This window comes from Lissotriton helveticus, chromosome 3_1, assembly GCF_964261635.1.
Source record: "Lissotriton helveticus chromosome 3_1, aLisHel1.1, whole genome shotgun sequence".
NCBI lineage: Eukaryota > Metazoa > Chordata > Amphibia > Caudata > Salamandridae > Lissotriton > Lissotriton helveticus.
The window spans coordinates 688,197,083-688,217,143 of record NC_136061.1 but is presented as its reverse complement, the minus strand read 5'-3'; the positions used below and the strand labels follow the sequence as shown (position 1 = coordinate 688,217,143).

General features: G+C 44.1%; 1 protein-coding gene and 1 long non-coding RNA gene across 3 annotated transcripts in view; one reads left to right on the top strand and one right to left on the bottom strand.

The window, feature by feature from the left end:
* VPS13C (vacuolar protein sorting 13 homolog C) overlaps window positions 1-20,061 on the top strand; it is a 2,773,485-nt gene that overhangs the window by 1,288,956 nt on the left and 1,464,468 nt on the right. For both annotated transcript variants that reach the window (XM_078680824.1, XM_078680823.1), the window contains exon 42: window positions 19,029-19,132. In XM_078680824.1, coding sequence (XP_078536950.1) covers window positions 19,029-19,132 — 104 coding nt within the window. The remainder of the gene's footprint in view (window positions 1-19,028; window positions 19,133-20,061) is intronic.
* The window catches only part of LOC144822865 (uncharacterized), a 790,049-nt gene that overhangs the window by 403,547 nt on the left and 366,441 nt on the right, over window positions 1-20,061 (bottom strand). Inside the window, exon 3 of the long non-coding RNA XR_013608711.1 lies at window positions 7-77. This is a non-coding gene — a long non-coding RNA (uncharacterized LOC144822865). The remainder of the gene's footprint in view (window positions 1-6; window positions 78-20,061) is intronic.

Sequence of the window (20,061 nt, the reverse complement as noted above, 5' to 3'; positions counted from 1 at the left end):
AAATACCTTCATGCTTCTTTTGATGTGGTAAGTCATTTTCATCTTTACAATGCATATTCGATGTTTGTAGGATTCTCCTAAGAAAATATTAGTTAGACAAATTTTGAAAACTAGAACACAGGCTTCTGCAGCCTTGTCAAAAACAATATGCTTTCTAGCATTTAATATATGTGTAGAAAAACATCGTATTGGAAATTCATGCTACCGTTTAACGCATTTGTGTATATTTACAGCTGATTTACCAAAGTATAACATTTTGTGATTTAATTACAAAAGTATTTTTCTTTCTTTTGAACACGGGCTTAAGGCAGCTAGCTAAGCACTTAACCTTTTTTCTAGAAAAAAGTGAGGTAACAATCTGCAAACTTTCATCTTAGTACTGTACTATGGGCTGCTATGCCATCCTTTCACTGACATTCTTCAACTTGTTTACTCATGCAACAAATGTACGAATTTAAACACAAACCTTTCAGTGCTTAATTTGAGCCTGTGGATTCCGGTGCTAAGCACCTGCGCTTTATCTCACAATTGACTCTAATGACAATCTGCCACATTGTGGCACTGTCTATCACATTTTGAGATGAGCAGACTGTTTAATATTTCAATGTTTATTAAAAATTAACAATATCTACCACCAATGTTATTCTTATAGATTTGGGTGCCCTGGAGTAGTCAGTCAGAATTGTACCACTTGTAGAATTGAGATGCTTATCAGTTATGTTAGTACTGTCATTTGCAGCACTGGGAGGGTCAATAGATGATGCAAGTTGCAGGGCCCTCCTGAAAAGGGGCCGGGCATTTAATTTTATGCAAATTCAGCACTGACATACATCATTGTTAGCACAGATCATGTGCAGCTACGAGTTAATTAGGAGCCAGTGTCTCTGGAGACCAAATTTCTGATGTCCAGGATCAAAAAAACAAAACTTATTCGTAGAGAAAATGCACATTAAATGAATCTCATATAGTACTTTCAGGGCATGTATCAGCTGCAACAATGCAAACTGAATCACCTTTACATATAGCACCACTGACTTTCACATGCAGGAAACGGTGTGTGCAAGAGGTACTCACTCATCAACTGAAGTCAATGTTTTAGGTCCCTAGAGGAAGTTTTCTGTAAACAGGCAATTACAGAGTTGGACGCAGCACTTTGAGTTAGTTTCACTGAGCTAAAGGGAGGTCTCTTTAGGGTCCAGCCTGAGAGAACATGCACTAACGCATGCGTCTCACTTGTGAGGCACTGTTGTTAACAAAAAACGACTTGGAGCTCCCCCCTACTCCGTTGCTTCTCATTTGTTGGCTTGCTTGACACTCTTCTTTTACAGCCGCGTAATTCATCCGGGCAGGCTTAACTTCATTTCCGTTCCTCTCTGTGGAGCTAGTACCAAACACTGATTGCGTCTACTTAATCAGTGTCCGTCCGCTGCTCCCGACGTTATTGCGGTACTATTTTGTTATGTTTATCTTTTAGTGCCCTGCAAACAGAAGGCATGTGACTGGCAAAAGTGTTCCCAGCAGGAAAAACAAAAGTGCAAAGATTTATTTTCAATAGGTAAATTTCTTTATTTTGCCAAGTCTTCTTTTCTCACTGTGCATTCATTTATTCTTTTCTTTTTTGCTCGTGGGTGCTGTTCTCAAAGGATGAGGACCATGTTATAGCAAAGCAACATTGTTTCTTTCTTATGTATAATTTCTGAAATGATGCTTTAACACATGATTGTGCAGTGCACACCATTCCACCCCAGTCTAACGCATCCCACACCAATCAATTCAAATCCACTCCGCCCCACTAAATCAATCCACCCCAGACAATCCAATCCACCCCACTCCAAACCATTAACCCCAATCCACTCCAACACTCCCCACTCCAATCCTCCCAACACACCCCACTTCAATCTTCCCAACACACCCCACTTCAATCTGCCCCACTCCAGTCTGCCTCACTCCAATTCGCCCCACTCCAATCCAAAACAATCTGCCCCACTGCAATCTCTCGAAATACAATTCACCCCACTCCCGTCCAAAACAATCTGCCCCACTCCAATCCATAACAATCTGCCCCACTCCAATCCAAAATAATCTGCCCCACTCCAGTCCAAAACAATCTGACCCACTCCAATCCATCTGTAGCAATAAAAGAAGATCCTTTTAATTGATTTAAATCCAGTTTAATGATCATATGAAACTCCACCCGTTTCTTGCGTGGGTACAGGTGGAGTTGTTTCCCCGATCGTCGCCAAATGTAGCAATAAAAGAAAGATCCTTTTAATTGATTTAAATCCAGTTTAATGATCATATGAAACTCCACCCGTTCAAGAAGCGTCTGACCAGCAGCAAGCCAACGGTGACTATGGCCAACTGCAGGAACAGGCGTTCATGCGCGAGTGACAACCATTCAACTATAAACATGTTTACACACGCACTGCTGTGAGAACATACAACGCGCGAAGCATCGCGCAGTGTATGACATAATCATTAAACTACACCATCCCTCTCCAATATGCCTCACTCCACTCCAAACTAAATCAATCTGCCTCAGTCCAGTCTGCCCCACTCCAATCCAAAACAATCTGCTCAATCCAGTCCACCCACTCCAATCTGCCCCACTCCAGTCCATAAAAATCAGCCCCACTCCAATCCATAACAGTCTTCCCCACTCCAATCCAAATGTCTGCCCCACTTCAATCCAAAAGAGTCTGCCCCACTCCAATCGAGTCTCCCCCATTCCAATCCAAAACAGTCTTCCCCACTCCAATCCAAACCAGTCCGCCCCACTCCAATCCGCCCGCTCCAATCCACCTCAACCCAGTCCACCCACTCCATCACAATTCATCCTACTCCAATTCACCACTATCCACCCCACTCCGATCCACCCCACACCATTCCAATCCATGCCAATCCAATGTACCTCTCTCCAAGCCAATCCACCTCACCCCAATCTACCCCACTCCAATCCATTGCACGTCACTTTGTTCCCCTTCCACTCCACACCATCCAATCCAAAACAATATGCCCCACACCAATCTGTCCTAATTCAATCGCAAACAATCTGCCCCACGCAATCCAAAACCATCTGCAACACTCCAATGCGAAACAATCTGCCCCACTCCATTCCAAAACCATCTGCCCCACTCCAATCCAAAACAATGTGCCCCACTCCAATCATCCCCACTCCAATACAAAATAATTGGCCCCACTCCAATCCAAAACATTCTGCCCCACTCCAGTCCGCCCCACTCAACTATAATCCACTCTACTCCAGTCCACCGGACTGCAATCGAATCCACCGAACCTCAATCGAATCCACCGAACCCAACCCAATCAACCCAAATTTACCCCACTCCAATCCAGTCCACCCCTCACCAATCCAATCTACCTCAATCCAGCCAAATCTATTCTTCCCCACTCCACCCCACCCCACCCTAATCCACCTCAATCCGATCCAGCCCACCCCAATTCAGTTCACCATACTCCAACCCAATCCACCTCAATCCAATCCACCCCATTCAATCCAATCCACCTCACTCAATCCAGTCCACCTCACTACAATTTATTCCACCACAATGCAATCCAATCTACTGCACTCCAATCTACCCCATGTTAATCCAATTCATCCCACTCCATTCCACCCTACTCCAGTTCCCCCTACCTCAATCCAATCCACCCCTCTGCAATCCACTCTACTCCACTCCACCCCTCTCTAATACACCCAATTTCAGTCCACCCCACTCCAATCTAATCAACTCCATTCATTCTACCCCACTCCAATACACTCCACTAGAATCCAATCCAGCCCACTCTACTCCAAACTACCCCAATCCACCCCACCTAAGTCCAGTCCACTCTACTCAGTCCACATCGTTCAGCCCGCCACACTCCAGTCCGCCCCACCCCACTCCAATCCAGTCCACCCCACTCAAATCCAATCCACCCCACTACAGTCCAACTGATCCCTCCACTCAAATTCACGCCACTCCACACCACGCTACTGTAATCCAATTCACCCTATCCTAATCCAATCCACACCATCCCAAATCAATCTAATCCACCCATTCCTATCTACTTCAATACAATCCACTTCACCTCATTTCAATCAACCCACTCCATTCCACCCAGTCCAGTCCACCCCCTCCAATCCAACCCACCCAATCCAACCCACCACATCCAGACTACTCTACCTCAATTCAGTCCACCCCGATCTACTTCAGTCCAATCCACCCCACTACCTCAATCCACTCCAACCCACTCCACCCTATTCCACCCCACCCTATTCCACCCCACTTCACTCCATGCTACTGCACTCTGTAACACTGCACTCTTCAACACTCTCTGCCACTGAACTCTACTTCCCCTACTCCACTCTACGATACTCTACTCCAACAAATTCAGTCTGACATTCTACTCCCCCCCCCCCCCAATCTAGAACATTGCATGCCAATAACTTTTAGCCATGCTGAACAACAGCCACTTGGTCCACAACATGGCAAAAACACACTACCAAAGCCAATGGCTCTTGTATAGGCGAGACCTTTTTGCTTTTCCAGTGTAACGTTGTTGGAACCTAGCTTTCTGCACAACAAACGTTTTCACATGTCCTAATTGTCCCTTGAGGCAGAGAAAAGATCTTGGGCACTTTGAGTCAAAAAGGACGTTCCTTTGGACAGTGGCTGCCTGGTTGGTAGACAGTAGAGATATCATGAAGAGCCGTAATTGATTTCTTAGTGCCACGTGAAAGGCAACTGACAAAAAGAGTGGGCCTATTACATAGCTACTTTTTTGTTTAAAAAAAACGTAATTTACCATTTTCATATAAATCACGACAATATATCACATGTTTTCAATGCTGCAGTACAGTAATGCAACACAGTTTTTGATTTTTGATGTAGTCATGTTACAGACAAACACATTCAGCCGGTGGCAGCAAGTGCTTAGATTACCTGGACCCTTCTCGCTCTTGATGGTCCTTGCACATTTCACAAAATACCTTCTGACAATCTCATTTGCAAGACTGGAGTCGGGGGAAAGAGGGGGATTCAACCCACTCTGGTGGGATCTTTCCCATCAGGTAGCTGCGATGGTGTAGCCTCTACAACCTCCAACAGATAGTTCTTTAAAGGATCCCATATGTCCTTAGGTCTAGATATCACAGGAAAAGTAGATGTAAATAGGTCACAATTTGTGTTACAATAAATAAGACTGTTTAGCCAGGCCTTTGTAGTAGGGATAACCATATTACCCCAGTTAAGGGCTATTTCACGTTTGGCGAGCATCAATGTTAACATAACATCAATGCAATAGAGGTGAATCTGCGCAGCTGCTTTGCAATATTATGGGCATATCCTAACAAGGCCACCTTTGGCATAGGGTAAAGATCAAGGTGAGTCATACTCACGTATGACTCACCTTGATCTTTACACTATGCTGTAAACAGCTCTCCAGTACCCTCCAATTTTGACACAGTTCCAGGTCATGTGAGTAAAGTCTGCGTGGTGCGTACCACATTTGGTGCATGTATGTGGCCGAGAGGGGTCTATTGAGTGACGTTTAGCATGGGACATGTATGCCCTCCATAGGAACTTAAAATGGATAAACTTGTGGCGACTATTCAGGGTAACTTCCTTGGGCCGTGTGCAGCAAAAATACCAATGGGTGTCTTCTATGGGTTGTCCCAGGTCTCGCTCTCACAGCTCCCAGACTTTGGCATCTCTAGTGGGGATTAATGTCATACAGGTTTTGTAATAATTTGACCTTAGACCGTCCCCCCTGTGTTGGTGATCAGCATTTTTAATGGTGCAAAAGACTCCGGCTCCAGGGGGAACTCTGTTATCTGCGCTCTCAGCTCACTACGCAGTCTATTGAGAATGAAGAGGTCCATTAAGGTTGCTTCGCTCAACTTCCCATCCTCTGTTGTATAGCTCCTATATATCCTTATATCGTGTTAAGTTAGCATAGGTACATTTGAGATTTAAACGCCATTTTTCCTTTCTTGCAACTTCTGCACACGACCCTTAATTGTTGACTTAGCTTTCAACCTAGTGGTTTGCCGTGGTGTATGTGAGAATAATATGTTATTGCTCTGATATCAGTTTTGTTTAATAAACCATGTCTGCACGGAGAGTGCTGAAGTTTCAGGAGCAACACGATATGGAATTGTTATGAGGTCTGATCTCCACGCCTTCATAGTCATAACACAAGTGCAGCCTTTGCCAACTTGGGCTTGAGGCGGGATTGATATTGCTTTGCACGAGAATTGTTAACACACTTGATGCGGTGCACATGCAGAGAGAGCTGGTGTAGGCTGATGTGATTCCTTCATGCTAGGACACTAAGGTATGGGCCCGCCCTAAAACAACCCAAAGAGACCTTCTTAGCTAATAATATAATATATGTGTTAGGGAGGGTGAGATATAAGTGTTGTTAACTCTTATTCATTATAGCATGTTAACATGCTGTCACCATTCGCTTTTTATGTCTTAGTAACTATGCTGATAATTTTGATACTGATAATAAGTATACTTGTATTATCTAAGATACTGCGCCTGAGAAGACGGCATTAGTAAATAAACATTTCAAATGCACATGTGTCTTCTTTACTCCATGTTCTGGTTTGTAATGATAATATAACAAAAGAGTGTTCATGAGTCCCACGTACCCTGAGGTACTGTAAGTTCATGTTCTGGTTTGTCTAAACATTGGGAGTTTGATATGTCCAATGAGACACTGTAGCTAGCTCGGTAAGGGGTGAGTTGGTTGCTAAGGTAAGTTTTGGGACATCCTAATTTGCCGAGGTTCCACTCCTCTGTGCACAGTTCTGTGTGAGTACAGAAACCCTGCAACATGGCGCCCAACGGTTTCGGTGGTCTTATATCATGACACTCGAGTAGTTTATCGTTCATGCCTTAACCCCTTCACATCCGTTTCCGGAAAACGGGGTGTCGGTGAAACCTACCTATTTTTTGAAATAGGTCTTTATTCAAGCTTGATTCTTTCTTAAACGGTTTCTTTGAATTACTACCCAGTTGTGCTACAAAGTATTCTTTGTGTGTTCTTGTTTCCAGTGTTGTCATGGCGGCGGTGGCTATTGCGCAGCATAGTCGCGTAGCGGTACGCAACCATCTTCAGACGTACCAGGTCCCAGTAGATGGGATGGCTGTGATTTTCGTGGTATGTGCGGATCCGGCGTTTCCTTACGAGTTGTTTTACTCTTGGGTTACGTTTCCGGCTGTGGACGCTAATTCTGGTTTGTTCCACTCCTACACCGCCTCGGATGTCCCAGCTGAATATACGCCGTACAGGGCATTGGAAATACCTATTGATCATTGGCAGCATCGAGTTTGGTTTGATGGCGCCCTCCCCCACTCTTTGTCCCCTGCGAGGTTAGGTCCACTCTCAATTCCAGGTACAAATTGGCCTGCGTTGGGTGGCTTTACCCCGCACCCGAATCACGGGGCTTGTACCCTGGCAGAAATTCGCAGGCTACATGTAGTTTCCATTTCCGTGATTCGTGCTTTAGTGCAATACATCGGTCGTCATCTTCCTGGTGGTCCCCAGGGGGGTGCGGCCGCTCCCATGGAACGAGGCGGAATGCGTCTCAATCCAGTGATGGTTAATTCGGTTTTTAGTGCGCGTCCTGTTGACAACGATGACTTCCCATTCTGGCTAGCAGAGAAGTTTGATCAACTGGAGGCGGTTTTTCCGAATTCTACTCCTGCTGATAAACATAGAATGTTAACGATTACTCTACCGAAGGATATTACTCCTGAACTTGCTGACTGTGAAAGCTGGGGAAAAACTTTTGCGGCAGTTTATACGAGGTGCTTCGGCACCCCGTCTATGAATGCTCTGCCTGAAATAATTAGACGTGTTCAGAATGATCACGGTCCAGAGGCAGCGGTTGAATTGGGTATGCGCCTGTGTGGTTCGTTTGAGATTGTAAGTGATCTCATTCTCTCCAATGTTAAAGGAGATGCAGTTAACTTTCAGGTGTCGAATGCTTTGGCTGCTCTGCCCGATGCCGACAAACCCCGCCAGTTAGCAAAGATTGTGGTGGCCGCTTATAAGACAATTGGCCGCACAAGTAGAGGTCTGAAATATTTTCCAGTGAAGGATAAAAAACAACCTCAGGGACAATCTGCAGTGACAGATGTCCAGCCCAAGTCCAAAAAACAGAATTGGCCTAAAAAACAGACACAGGGGAAGCAGACTAGGCAAACTCTGGATCCTGTTCCTGCAATACAAGCTCCTGCGCCGGCAGACAGAGTTTATGATTTGCGCGATCGCGCGATGATTAAATCACCTGATCGTTTTCAGGGTTCTGATCAACGCTCTCCTCGTTCCTTTCAGGAAACATCGGCCCAGAAGACCGGTGGTGGAGGAGGGGGTGGACGTGGACGTGGTGGCCAGCAAGGACGTGGTCAGTCCCGCCAGACAGACGGCGCAGTGAAGCAGGAGGATTCTACGCCTAAGCGTCCGCAGTTTGCGAAGAAGAAAGTCGCGGCCTTAACAGCGCATAGATATGCCACAGATAGTGAGAACGCGGCTTCGGAATCTGACGTGGGCTCTGACCTTGCTGGACAGCGCGGCGGAGATTACCATAGTCAGAGAGGCGCTCCGTCCACTACTGAGGGTGACAGCGACTGAAGTTTTTGTTGTTATAGAAACAGCCGATACGAGATTGGCTCCCCCTGAAAGACTTTTTGAAATTGTCCTGTTAATTGAAGGTGACATACAGCGTACTGTCAGAGGGGTATTTTGGGAGAACCTTTCGTCTACGTACGACATTTTGCTTTCCGAGGCTGACTGGCCCCCACCTTTTGTGCTCGCAGCGCCGCGAGGGGAGGAGGTAATCCTTCCCAGTTTCGCGCACACTGTCTCAACTGAGCATGCGCAGCATTTTGCAGAAGAGTGGGCTCGTGCTCTAGCACCGGCTCTCTACCGCAACCAATGTGGTTGGGACAAATTGTCCCCATGCCACGAAATTCCTTTGCGGTCTGAGCCGCAGCCTCAGCCTCAATATCCCATACGGCGTGAAGCTAAAGCGGCCATCGCAGAAATCCTTGAACAATTGGAATATCAGGGAGTTATTGAAACGTGTGTGTCACCAATGAATAATCCCCTTTTTACTGTGACCAAACCTGACGGGTCATATCGTTTGGTATTGGATTACCGGCATTTGAACTCGCATTGCCGTAACTGTGCAGTACAGAATACTCACGGCTCTGCCCTAGTGGATAGTCTAGTGCGTAAGCGTTTCAAGACAACGCTTGACATTTCCAATGGTTTTTATGCCCACAGACTGGATGGCTTTAGCTCCCAATGGACAAGTTTTACGTCCGCTGGTGTGCAAAAATGCTTCCGGCGACTCCCAATGGGCTACAAAAATAGTCCTGGGGTCTTCACCTCCAGAATAGTCACACTATTGGAGGGAATCGATCCGGATGCATGTTCTTATGTGGATGATATTTATCTCACAGACGACGAAATTTGGATGCATCTGTGTCGAGTGAATTCCATAATTGGTACCTTTGCAGACATGGGTTACAAATTTAATTTTGCAAAATCGCACATTGCAGAACACACAGTGTTGTTTTTGGGCTATGAGCTCAACAATGAAGGTAGAGGTTTGGCTCCTCACTTCTTAGAGAAGTGCGCACAATTGCGCGCTCCAACAACACTGAAAAAATTACAATCTTTACTGGGCTTTTTGAATTTCGGCAGAACTTACATTCCGGAATATGCCCAGCGTATCAAGCCTTTGTATGCTTTGATACAACCAACTTTCTCGAAATCATGCTGGCTGCCTGAGCATTCAGCCATTTTGCTATCCTTGCAGGCTGATCTGCTCGCTTCTAAATATTTACTGACTCGTGATAACCACACCAACCTGGTAATAAGAATAATTCCCGGGACGGTGGGTTTCACATACCTCACTTTTAATGAAGGTGACACAGTACCTATCGCTTACAAGTCACACTTGTACACTTCGGCTGAGATGCGGTTTCCCACAGTGGAAAAAGTTTTAACTGCTGTACAGATGGCAATTCTAAAAGAACGAGCTCTGTCACAGGGGAAACGCATGCTAGTGGTAACACCCTGTCCTCATTTGGAGGCAGTCACGAAAGCCAGTGTACCAAATTCAAAGGCTTTGCACCCTCGGTGGATTCAGTGGGCTGCGTCATTGTCATCCACGGATGTCATGTTTATTTTTGACGCTTCCTTACGGTCGCAGGAGTACTTGCAGTATGAATTCGTTCATCCTGCTCCTCTGGCGATGCGACCTTTGGAGGACTTCCATTGCATCATTTACACTGATGGGTCGGCGCAGGTTGCGCATGGCTCTAAACATGCCTACGTTTCCGCATGCGCCATTGTGGTCGGTGCTATGTTGAATGATGAGTTCATTTCCAGGGAGGTACACACGTTGCCCCTGGGCGATTGCACCGCACAATTGGCAGAGCTTCGTGCTCTCTTACTAGCTTTGGAGTACGCAGATCCAAGTGTTACTACTCTAATTGTAAGTGATTCTTACTACTGTGTCCAGTCTTACAATGAAAACTTGTTCTTTTGGATTCAAAATGATTTTCATGATTCCAAGGGTAGCACAATAAAACATAAAATGATCTGGGTTCGAGTGGCAGAGCTTAAGGCTATGTTGCCACTCGTTTATGTGATTCATACTCTCGGTCATCAGCGCGTGGGAGTTCACGCTGTTGGCAACTCGCTTGCTGATGAAGCGGCGAAATCAGCAGTATCTACATACTTAGTTGCAGCGGTTACTAGGTCTAAAACCAAGATTGATAGCGACATCTTGGCAGCGATTGCTGCCTCTGAGAAGGGAAGTAAACATCCTGCGGGATTCCCTTCGAAGTATAAATACCACTTAAGTCCCGAAAAGGTTCCTTTTGTGACAATTCCTGATGTTGGGGAACGGCTGATTCCCAACTCGGATCGCAGAGCAGACTTGATTACAGCGGCTCATGAAGGTGTGGCGTCTGCGCATGCAGGCGTCTCGGCCACTGTAACTCAATTACAATTACGTTTCTGGTGGCGGGGACTGTACAAACAGACGCGTGATTATGTCCTTCTTTGTGACATATGCCAGCAGATTAAACCTTCAACTGCTACGCGTCCGCCTCAGACTCAGTTGTACATTTCTAATAAACCGCTAGGCTGTGTTTATTTAGATCACTGCGGTCCATTTTCATCTGATACTGCGTATAAATACATCTTAGTAGCAGTTGACTCATGCACACGCTTTGTGTGGGTATGGCCACATCGCAGCGCTGATTCACGGACTGTCATTAGAGATTTGCGTATCTTTATAGGGATTTTTGCCTGTGGTACCTTCCATTCGGATCAGGGTCCGGCTTTCGCCTCTAAGGCGTATAAGGATGCCATGATTTCGATGGGGGTCCAAGTCAAGTTTTCGTCACCCTACAGACCTGAGGGTAATAGTGTAGTTGAACGAATGAACCGTGATTTAAAGCAATCTTTGACAGCCCGAGTTATAGGCACTGGCAGAAACTGGCTGGCTCACCTCTATGGCGTGCAGCGTGCTCTTAATAATCTCCCTAGAAGGTCTCTGGGTGGGCGGACCCCATACGAAATGCTCTTTGGCATCAAGATGTACGTCCCTGACCTTGACGGTCTAGACTCTGTGGTTCGCGCCACTTCCTTTGACGCAGATGAACATTGCAATGTTTTACAGAATCTACAAAAGACCAGAGACAGTCTTGCAAAGGAACATTTGCCCTCCACTTCGGATGATGCGTTGCAGATCCCGGTAGTTGGCTGGCTACCCCAAGTTGGAGAACTGGTTCGAGAGAAGATCGATAACAAGAAAGAGTTTGGTCCCTCCTATCGAGCTCCAGTCCCAGTGCTTGGAGTGAAGGGCACAAGAACAGTCATTTTACCACCACTTCCAGGTCGTAAGGAAAACAGGTTTATTTCTATTGACGATGTCAAGATACACAGAGTGGCCGATTCTTCTTAGCATGACACCGGCTGTTTCCTGTCCTTCCATTGTGAGAAATTCAATTATGCCCACTGCCTCTAATATTGTACCTGAAGTGGCCATCGAATTACCTGCTGTTTCCAGTCCATTATTAAATAATTTGCCCGGAACTAACATGGATGAGACAGACTATACATACCCCACTAATTTGTCCATGCCTGACCTGCAAGCTCGTTTAGCCACGGAATCCAGATTTTCATTTGACTCTGCTTCCCTTGCCTCGAAAAAACCCTCTCAAATTGCGGTATATGCTAGCCTGTTTAAAATACATTTTTTGATTCCTCCTTGGATATACATTTGGCTGGTTCTTTTTTCGGTTTACCTTTTTATGTCAATTGGTTTTGTGTTTTATTTTTTTCGTATTATGAATGGACACTATGTCGAGGAGAGAACTTGCATTACTCATTTAAATGGAACATTGGCCCCACTTTCCTCTTCACATTCTACACACAGATTTAAAAGAGACTTGACTTTGGTTAACATCACAGCATGGCCTGTTCTGGATGGAATCGCGTGGGATGCAGTTCGTTTTCAGATTCATGGCCCAACGGAAGTCGTTAATGTTCCTAATGTACTAAGAGTTAATATGGGGGATGTGGTGAAACAAAACATTCGTTCTGATGATTGGGATGTTAATGCTGTGGAAAGTTTGTTTTCTGATTTGAAATACTATGCTGCTTTTGATGCTGAGGATTTATATTTAGAATCTGCTAATTATGGTGAATTGTTCTGTTACCAACATTATGGCAATCACTTCTTACACAAAACATCTTCCCGAAGGGAGGCTGTTAATTTTACTCAGTGGGAACATTGCCCAGCTCCTACACAAGGGAGTTCAGAAACGTTTCTTAAAAAGTATACTTATTTCACTGACTTTAACCAGTCCAATCCCGAGTCCTTTTATTTTAAATTTCACAAACAGCCACTGTCCAAGGTTAGACTTACCGATACAAAATTGTTGTACTCGAAGGCCTTCCTAGATCAATTAGTTACTGGGGGCTATGAGTTATGGAAGGAAACAATAGACCTTAAATCAGTTTGGGGTTCAAGGGCCTGGCAGGTACGAGGCACTGAGGCTTTGCACCGTGCATGTCTCATCCCAAATCATATGTTGTTTTTAAATGAAACCATTTCCCAGACCACATGCTTTGGATTGGCTACGTCTAAAAGGTTAAACACCCCGTCTTTCCCGGAGTTGGAGGAATATGAGAATTGGAGTAATTTTACTCAATTGTCCATTAAAGATATACAGGCTCTGCTTCTTAATTCCTCCTTTAACATTTCCAGTATGAATCCCAGGGGTTGGCTGCTTTGGCACCGTAGTGCTGATTCTTGCCAAAAAAGATTTTTGAATATATCTGACGGTTTTAAGACTGTTAGATCTGATCCCCGGTTTGATTTGAGTCATACTGTCACCTCTTACTCTGTGGGCAAGTTGTGTCAAGCTTGGCTGAAACATTCAACTTTACCTGCGGTTAAGTATCACCTTTCCAAACTGAATGCAGACGTGGATTTGAATGATTTCATTAAAGGCCCAGCTAGTGGCAGGTCGAAAAGGTGGTTATATGGGGTTTACAATGAAATTTGGAAACTCTCACAGATTGAGGCCGCTTCACGCCTTAGGGCTATTGATCAGGCGAATCTTGAGAAAGTGCTTGCAGTTGTTGACAATAGCATTAACGTGCTTTCCTCTAGAATTTACACATTAGATAATATTGTGTCGTCTGTTGTTGATATTGTGCATGATGAAGTGTCAGTATTATACCATGGTCAAAATCAATTACGGTCAATCATGCAGTTTGCATGGACACTTCAGACTCTGAAAATGGGTAAAGTTCCCTGGGGATACATGAACGTTTCCTCTTTATTTTCCCCGTTTAATTTGACAGACAAACAACGCTTGCTTTCAATGCGTGATGCTTCCTTTTCTATGCTCCATATTGAAAGATTGGAGTCTTTACCTTTTTCTGTGGCAGAAGCCACTACTGCTACGTGGCTTATCCACGGTTTAATAACACTGCCTTTTGCTTTATATAAGTTTTCAAATTGTATGAAATATGTGCCAATAGGTCGTTTTGAACCCTTAGGTAGCGGTTTTCTTCATGAGGTCTGGTCACTCCCATACACATACAGATGTTTCAAGGATGAACAAGAAGTTTATCTAACAGGGGATGAGTGTACTGAGACGCCAGATCATTCTTTAATGTGCAGACACATACAGTTACACGGTTCATGTAACAAGGACCGACCGAATATGGCTTGCGTTTTACAGGGCACGCCAGTTCCTGCTATCATCCCCACGTTTAAATTGTTAGAGAATGGTAGTTATTTAATGCTCAATAATGAAAACTGTTGTGGTTTAATTAAAGGTATAGCTTTCATAGTAACGGTTAGTGAGCGAGTTATTTGCTGCAGAAATGTTCTTTATCCTCCCACACGTGAACATAGGGAGTCTTCCATTTGGCCACAGATACCGACCTTGGGAGCAGAATTCAGCGGCATGGCTAGAATAAGAGCTCTATTGTCCCAGAAAGAGGTGGCCTTGAGCTCGGCCCGTGAAACTTTCGTGCTTCACATTGCTAACACCCGTACGGAGGTTCAGGCTCTTTTAAATACTGATTTGCCTTTGCATTTCGGAGCCATGGTCCGTTCTATCTTTAACGCATCCTCCACAACGGGCCTAGCACATTTTTTTAAAGTTGTTAGCGGTGGTCTCGTGACTTCCTTTGAGAAGATTTTTGGAGTCATCCCTGCCTTCTTCCATTCTATTTTTTCATCCTTATTTGGAGGGTTCCCGTTTTTACTTGCATTAGCGGCTGGCGCATTGGTGGTTTTCTGCCTTTTTAAATATGGATGCCCTTCCTGTGCAAGACCACGCTCAACTGCTACTGACGCGGTTTCGCAACCGCATGCTTGATTATTATGGCACACTGCCGTTGGCGACTCTAAGCACGGCGTTTGGATTATCTTTTCGGTTCTCCTATTTCACCTGTGTCCAGCCTGTATTTCGCTGCCTGACCTGTGATTTCCTTTGGGCCATTGATTTGTGTCTCTGCGGACCAATATCTTCTGACGTCGATTTTGATCAACTGATGAGTCCTATCATTGCTCACGAGTTGGTTTGTTCTGACGAAAGGATTATGGCCTTGGCGGTGGCACATGGACTAATGGGTCCCTGGGATGTGTTGTCGGCAGCGCGAAATTTCTTGGAACGAAGTTTTCTTGAAAACCCACCGAGCTGTCCTCTGATGGTTATAGAGGATCCGGTGCTGGAAGATCACGTATGTTCCTTTCATCTTTTAAATTGGATGGCTGAACTGTTTTCGGATGAGGACAGTGACTTCCTCCTGGAGGCTGTTGCGGCTTACTTTTCATATACAGTCTTATCATAGACACTGCCTCAAATTGACATGCTGATTGATAGCATTTCCTTGATTTTATTGACTTTTGGTCAAGACATTTTATTTTTGCTTGCCTATTGGCTTGAGCCACATTATACTTGTGGGCTATTTTTTAGCATTAGTTTTTATAATTGAATTTTTATTCATGCTCGTTTATAATTGGATTCTGCTCTCATGTGATGGCACTTCTGTTATCTTATTTAGTCCGTTCTCGGATCATGGGGGGGTGTTGTATAGCTCCTATATATCCTTATATCGTGTTAAGTTAGCATAGGTACATTTGAGATTTAAACGCCATTTTTCCTTTCTTGCAACTTCTGCACACGACCCTTAATTGTTGACTTAGCTTTCAACCTAGTGGTTTGCCGTGGTGTATGTGAGAATAATATGTTATTGCTCTGATATCAGTTTTGTTTAATAAACCATGTCTGCACGGAGAGTGCTGAAGTTTCAGGAGCAACACGATATGGAATTGTTAGGAGGTCTGATCTCCACGCCTTCATAGTCATAACACAAGTGCAGCCTTTGCCAACTTGGGCTTGAGGCGGGATTGATATTGCTTTGCACGAGAATTGTTAACACACTTGATGCGGTGCACATGCAGAGAGAGCTGGTGTAGGCTGATGTGATTCCTTCATGCTAGGACACTAAGGTATGGGCCCGCCCTAAAACAACCCAAAGAGACCTTCTTAGCTAATAATATAATATATGTGTTAGGGAGGGTGAGATATAAGTGTTGTTAACTCTTATTCATTACAGCATGTTAACATGCTGTCACCATTCGCTTTTTATGTCTTAGTAACTATGCTGATAATTTTGATACTGATAATAAGTATACTTGTATTATCTAAGATACTGCGCCTGAGAAGACGGCATTAGTAAATAAACATTTCAAATGCACATGTGTCTTCTTTACTCCATGTTCTGGTTTGTAATGATAATATAACAAAAGAGTGTTCATGAGTCCCACGTACCCTGAGGTACTGTAAGTTCATGTTCTGGTTTGTCTAAACATTGGGAGTTTGATATGTCCAATGAGACACTGTAGCTAGCTCGGTAAGGGGTGAGTTGGTTGCTAAGGTAAGTTTTGGGACATCCTAATTTGCCGAGGTTCCACTCCTCTGTGCACAGTTCTGTGTGAGTACAGAAACCCTGCAACACCTCAGAGCCATAAAAATGTGTCCTTCTGGAAATAGATCCCCACTTGAATCTAGGGAATATGTTGTAAGAGTGTGCTGTACCAACTTTTCTTCAGTGGTGGACAACCAAGGTGGATTTTGGGACTTCCCCCTCAACCGTCACCTACCCAGCCGGTCTTTGGGCAGACTTTCCTTCGTCTTTCTGCCGTATATCCCTCCCATCCTGTTTTTCTGCGAACCTCTTCCCTCGACACTTGAGACCGAACTACTTTGTCTGATGCCCGATGGAGCTACCTGGTTTAGCTATAGGGGAGATGGACCGTGGATTCCCTCCTTGGTCGTCACCTACCCAGTCGGTCTTTAAACAGACTTCCTCTTGTCTCTACGGTTGTCTCTTCCCTTATCCTCACTTTCTCACCTCCCTTACCCCCCACTTCTTTTCGCTCTCCTTTCTCTCCTAATGTATTGCTGATTGTTTGATGTAATGTGTAATTGTTGATTTTTTTCTGTTATACTGTTAAACCACATTGTTGCACTTCTTTTCGTCCCTCCTGTCTTCTCCTCCCGCTTCCTCCCTCTATTTATGTCTCTCCTTCTCCCCTCTCTCAATGTATTGAGACTGAACTTTTTTGTCTGATGCCCGATGGAGCTACCTAGTTTAGCTAAAGGGGAGATGGGCCGTGGATTCCCTCCTTGGTCATCACCTACCCAGTCGGTCTTTAGACAGACTTTTTTTCGTCTCTCCGTATTGTCTCTTCCCATATCCTCCCTTTCTCACCTCCCCTGCCCCCTCCACTACTTTTCTCTCTCCTCTCCTAATTGTATTGCCTATTTTTTGGGGATTTATTGTATACCTTTTTCTGTTGCATCGTTGATTTTCTGCTATATTGTTGATCCTCATGTAAAGCCCTCTGATACCTCCGGGTCTAGCCAGCGCTATATAAAACTCTTTAAATAAATAAATAAATAAATCGGTAGTGCAGAGGAGTATAACAAATGCCCGCCCGTAACTTGCACCAGTTTCTTCCAAGCGCAGCAAGTGGTGGATACTGTATGTCCCGGGGGTCTCTCAGGATCCCTTAGGCAAAATTGTTTTAACCGGGACAAGATGTACAAGGTCAGCTTCAAGTTTGGAGGAAGGGATGTGTGCGTCAGGATGGTACCATGAGTGCCCAAAACTGCACTCTGCTACTAAATAATATATGTGAAAGTTAGGAACCCCAAAACCTCCCCTTTCATATGGCAGGGTCAGAGTAGTCCAACTGATTCTTGCCCTTTTTCCACCCCACATCAGTCTGATAAGATGCAAGTGCAGTGTATAAAATAACTATTGGGCAGTGGGATGGGTATGTTCTGGAACAGGTACTAGAATTTCAGTAATACGACCATTTTAATGATCGCAACTCTCCCGGCCAGCGAGAGTGGAAGCTTTATCCATCGCTCAACTTGTTGTTCAAGCTCAAGTATAGCAGGACCATAATTAAGCCAAGCAATCTGCTCTGCCAATATGTGAATATTGATCCCCAAATATTCAAGTGAGTCATTACACCATGTCAGTGGGATTTCGCACTCCCACCTAGTAATGCAGGTTGTTAATGGAAAAATGTCTGACTTTCCCCGGTTTATACCTAGACCCGAAAACTCACCAAACCTGATTACCTCCCACACCAGTGCGTCTAAATTCTCTTGAGGGCGCCGGACATATAGTTCAACATTGTCTGCATAGAGTGAAATTAAGAGAGGGCCAGTTTTGAATTGGAGTCCTCTCACATAGCTCCTTGTTTAAGGAAAGAAGGCGAGGATGGAAAAGTTAAGGTATATCAGGGAATCACGGGGGAATCGTCAAGGATTCAGTGTTTGTAGCAAATATTGAAAATTATTTGTAACCAAAATTGAGTAAGCTGGTAAAGCCTAGCGTTGGGTAAAAACAGCTGGTTTCTAACTTTGTGCGCACTGCATTCAGGAGACTTGAAGTTCCTCAGAGTCTTCCTTGAATGAGCAGGATATATATATATTTTTTTACTTCCTTTTACTCATCTGTCTTCCAGTTTCGTTTTTCCTTACTTTATAAAATGAACTTATTTGTTTCTTCTGCTTACTTAACTAGTCATATTACTGTAACATATAAAGTACACAAAAGGTGTTTCCATGGCCATTATGATTAATAAAATGAAATGAAATGTAGATATCTGTTGCAAAAGGTTTTTTAAATCTTGCACGGATGTAGTGCAATTCAAAGTTTATCAGTTTATTTAAGTGTACCATGACATGGAGGATGTTTAGGATCAACTATACTTTTATTTCTGAACAAGAAGAAGTCTAGAATATTACTACTATCTACATAACAAAGATATAACTTGTGTTGTCGATGTTTTAGAATTACTATATAAATACTGTAGTTTATTTTTTTCTTTCGCCCTTAGTGTTCTTTTTACTAGTAATATTGTATTAATTCGTGCACTGTTTCTGCAGGAATGGATACATCAATTTCCATGCAGTCAAAGCAAATGGAGGTATTTGCTAGACTACGAGATATAATAGTCACCGATGTCGATCCAAAAACCATTCACAAAAAGGTAAAATAATCAAATCTAAAATTACACATTGGTTTCCCACAACTGACCGAAAAAGGACTTGCAGAACATTCAGCACATTTCCCAGCAACTCAGATTTCCTGTGTGCTATCCAGAGATTACATGCACGTCTCTCTCTGCTTTTTGTATCTTTGTTTTTATCTTATGAGTGGCTAGCTTTCCAAAGTAGGACTCAATTTTATGTATCAACTGCCAAGTGTAGTTCTCTTTCAGTTGCACACCTGACTGTATCCACTGGGAATGGTAAAATGGCCACATCCACTGATAATTTGCCCTGTTAATTATATTATGATGGTGCTTTACTCTGGTGGTCCTGGGACTGTGGCCTGATGGCAGAGCAGAGTGCCTATTATTTTGCATGCGAGTTGTTTGAACTTCATTTATAGAACCCGTAATTTGTCTGGGGTAATGCATGCACGTAGGAAATTGGGTTACTGGTTGAGGGTAGTGAAACCCTGCTCAATCAGCAACCACAATTCTTGTCTGGGTGAGACGCATGCAAACTCCAATTTAACCTCTGCTTATCCCCCTGGTAGCTTGGCACAAAGCAGTCAGGCTTAACTTAGAGGCTATGTGTAAAAGTATTTATGTAGCACTTCAAGCAATATCAAAGTGAAAACACAGGACAAGAAAATTACCACACAAATTTCGAAAAATAGAGATTAAAAAAAGACCAAAACAGGAGATATGCAATTTTAAAGATTTAATTAAAAATAGTGCCTAGAAGCACAAAGCTCCAACTGTGGCTATGTGGTTGTGCTGACAGGGACAAAGTCACAAGTTCAGGCCTACGGCAATAGAGCATCGCCCAGATACAGGGACCAAGTCAGGCACGCTGAACTAAGTACCCTAAATTCTAGTTGCGGGGCATTGTGAGATACCATTTCAAGGATGTGGTTACGGCAGCGGTT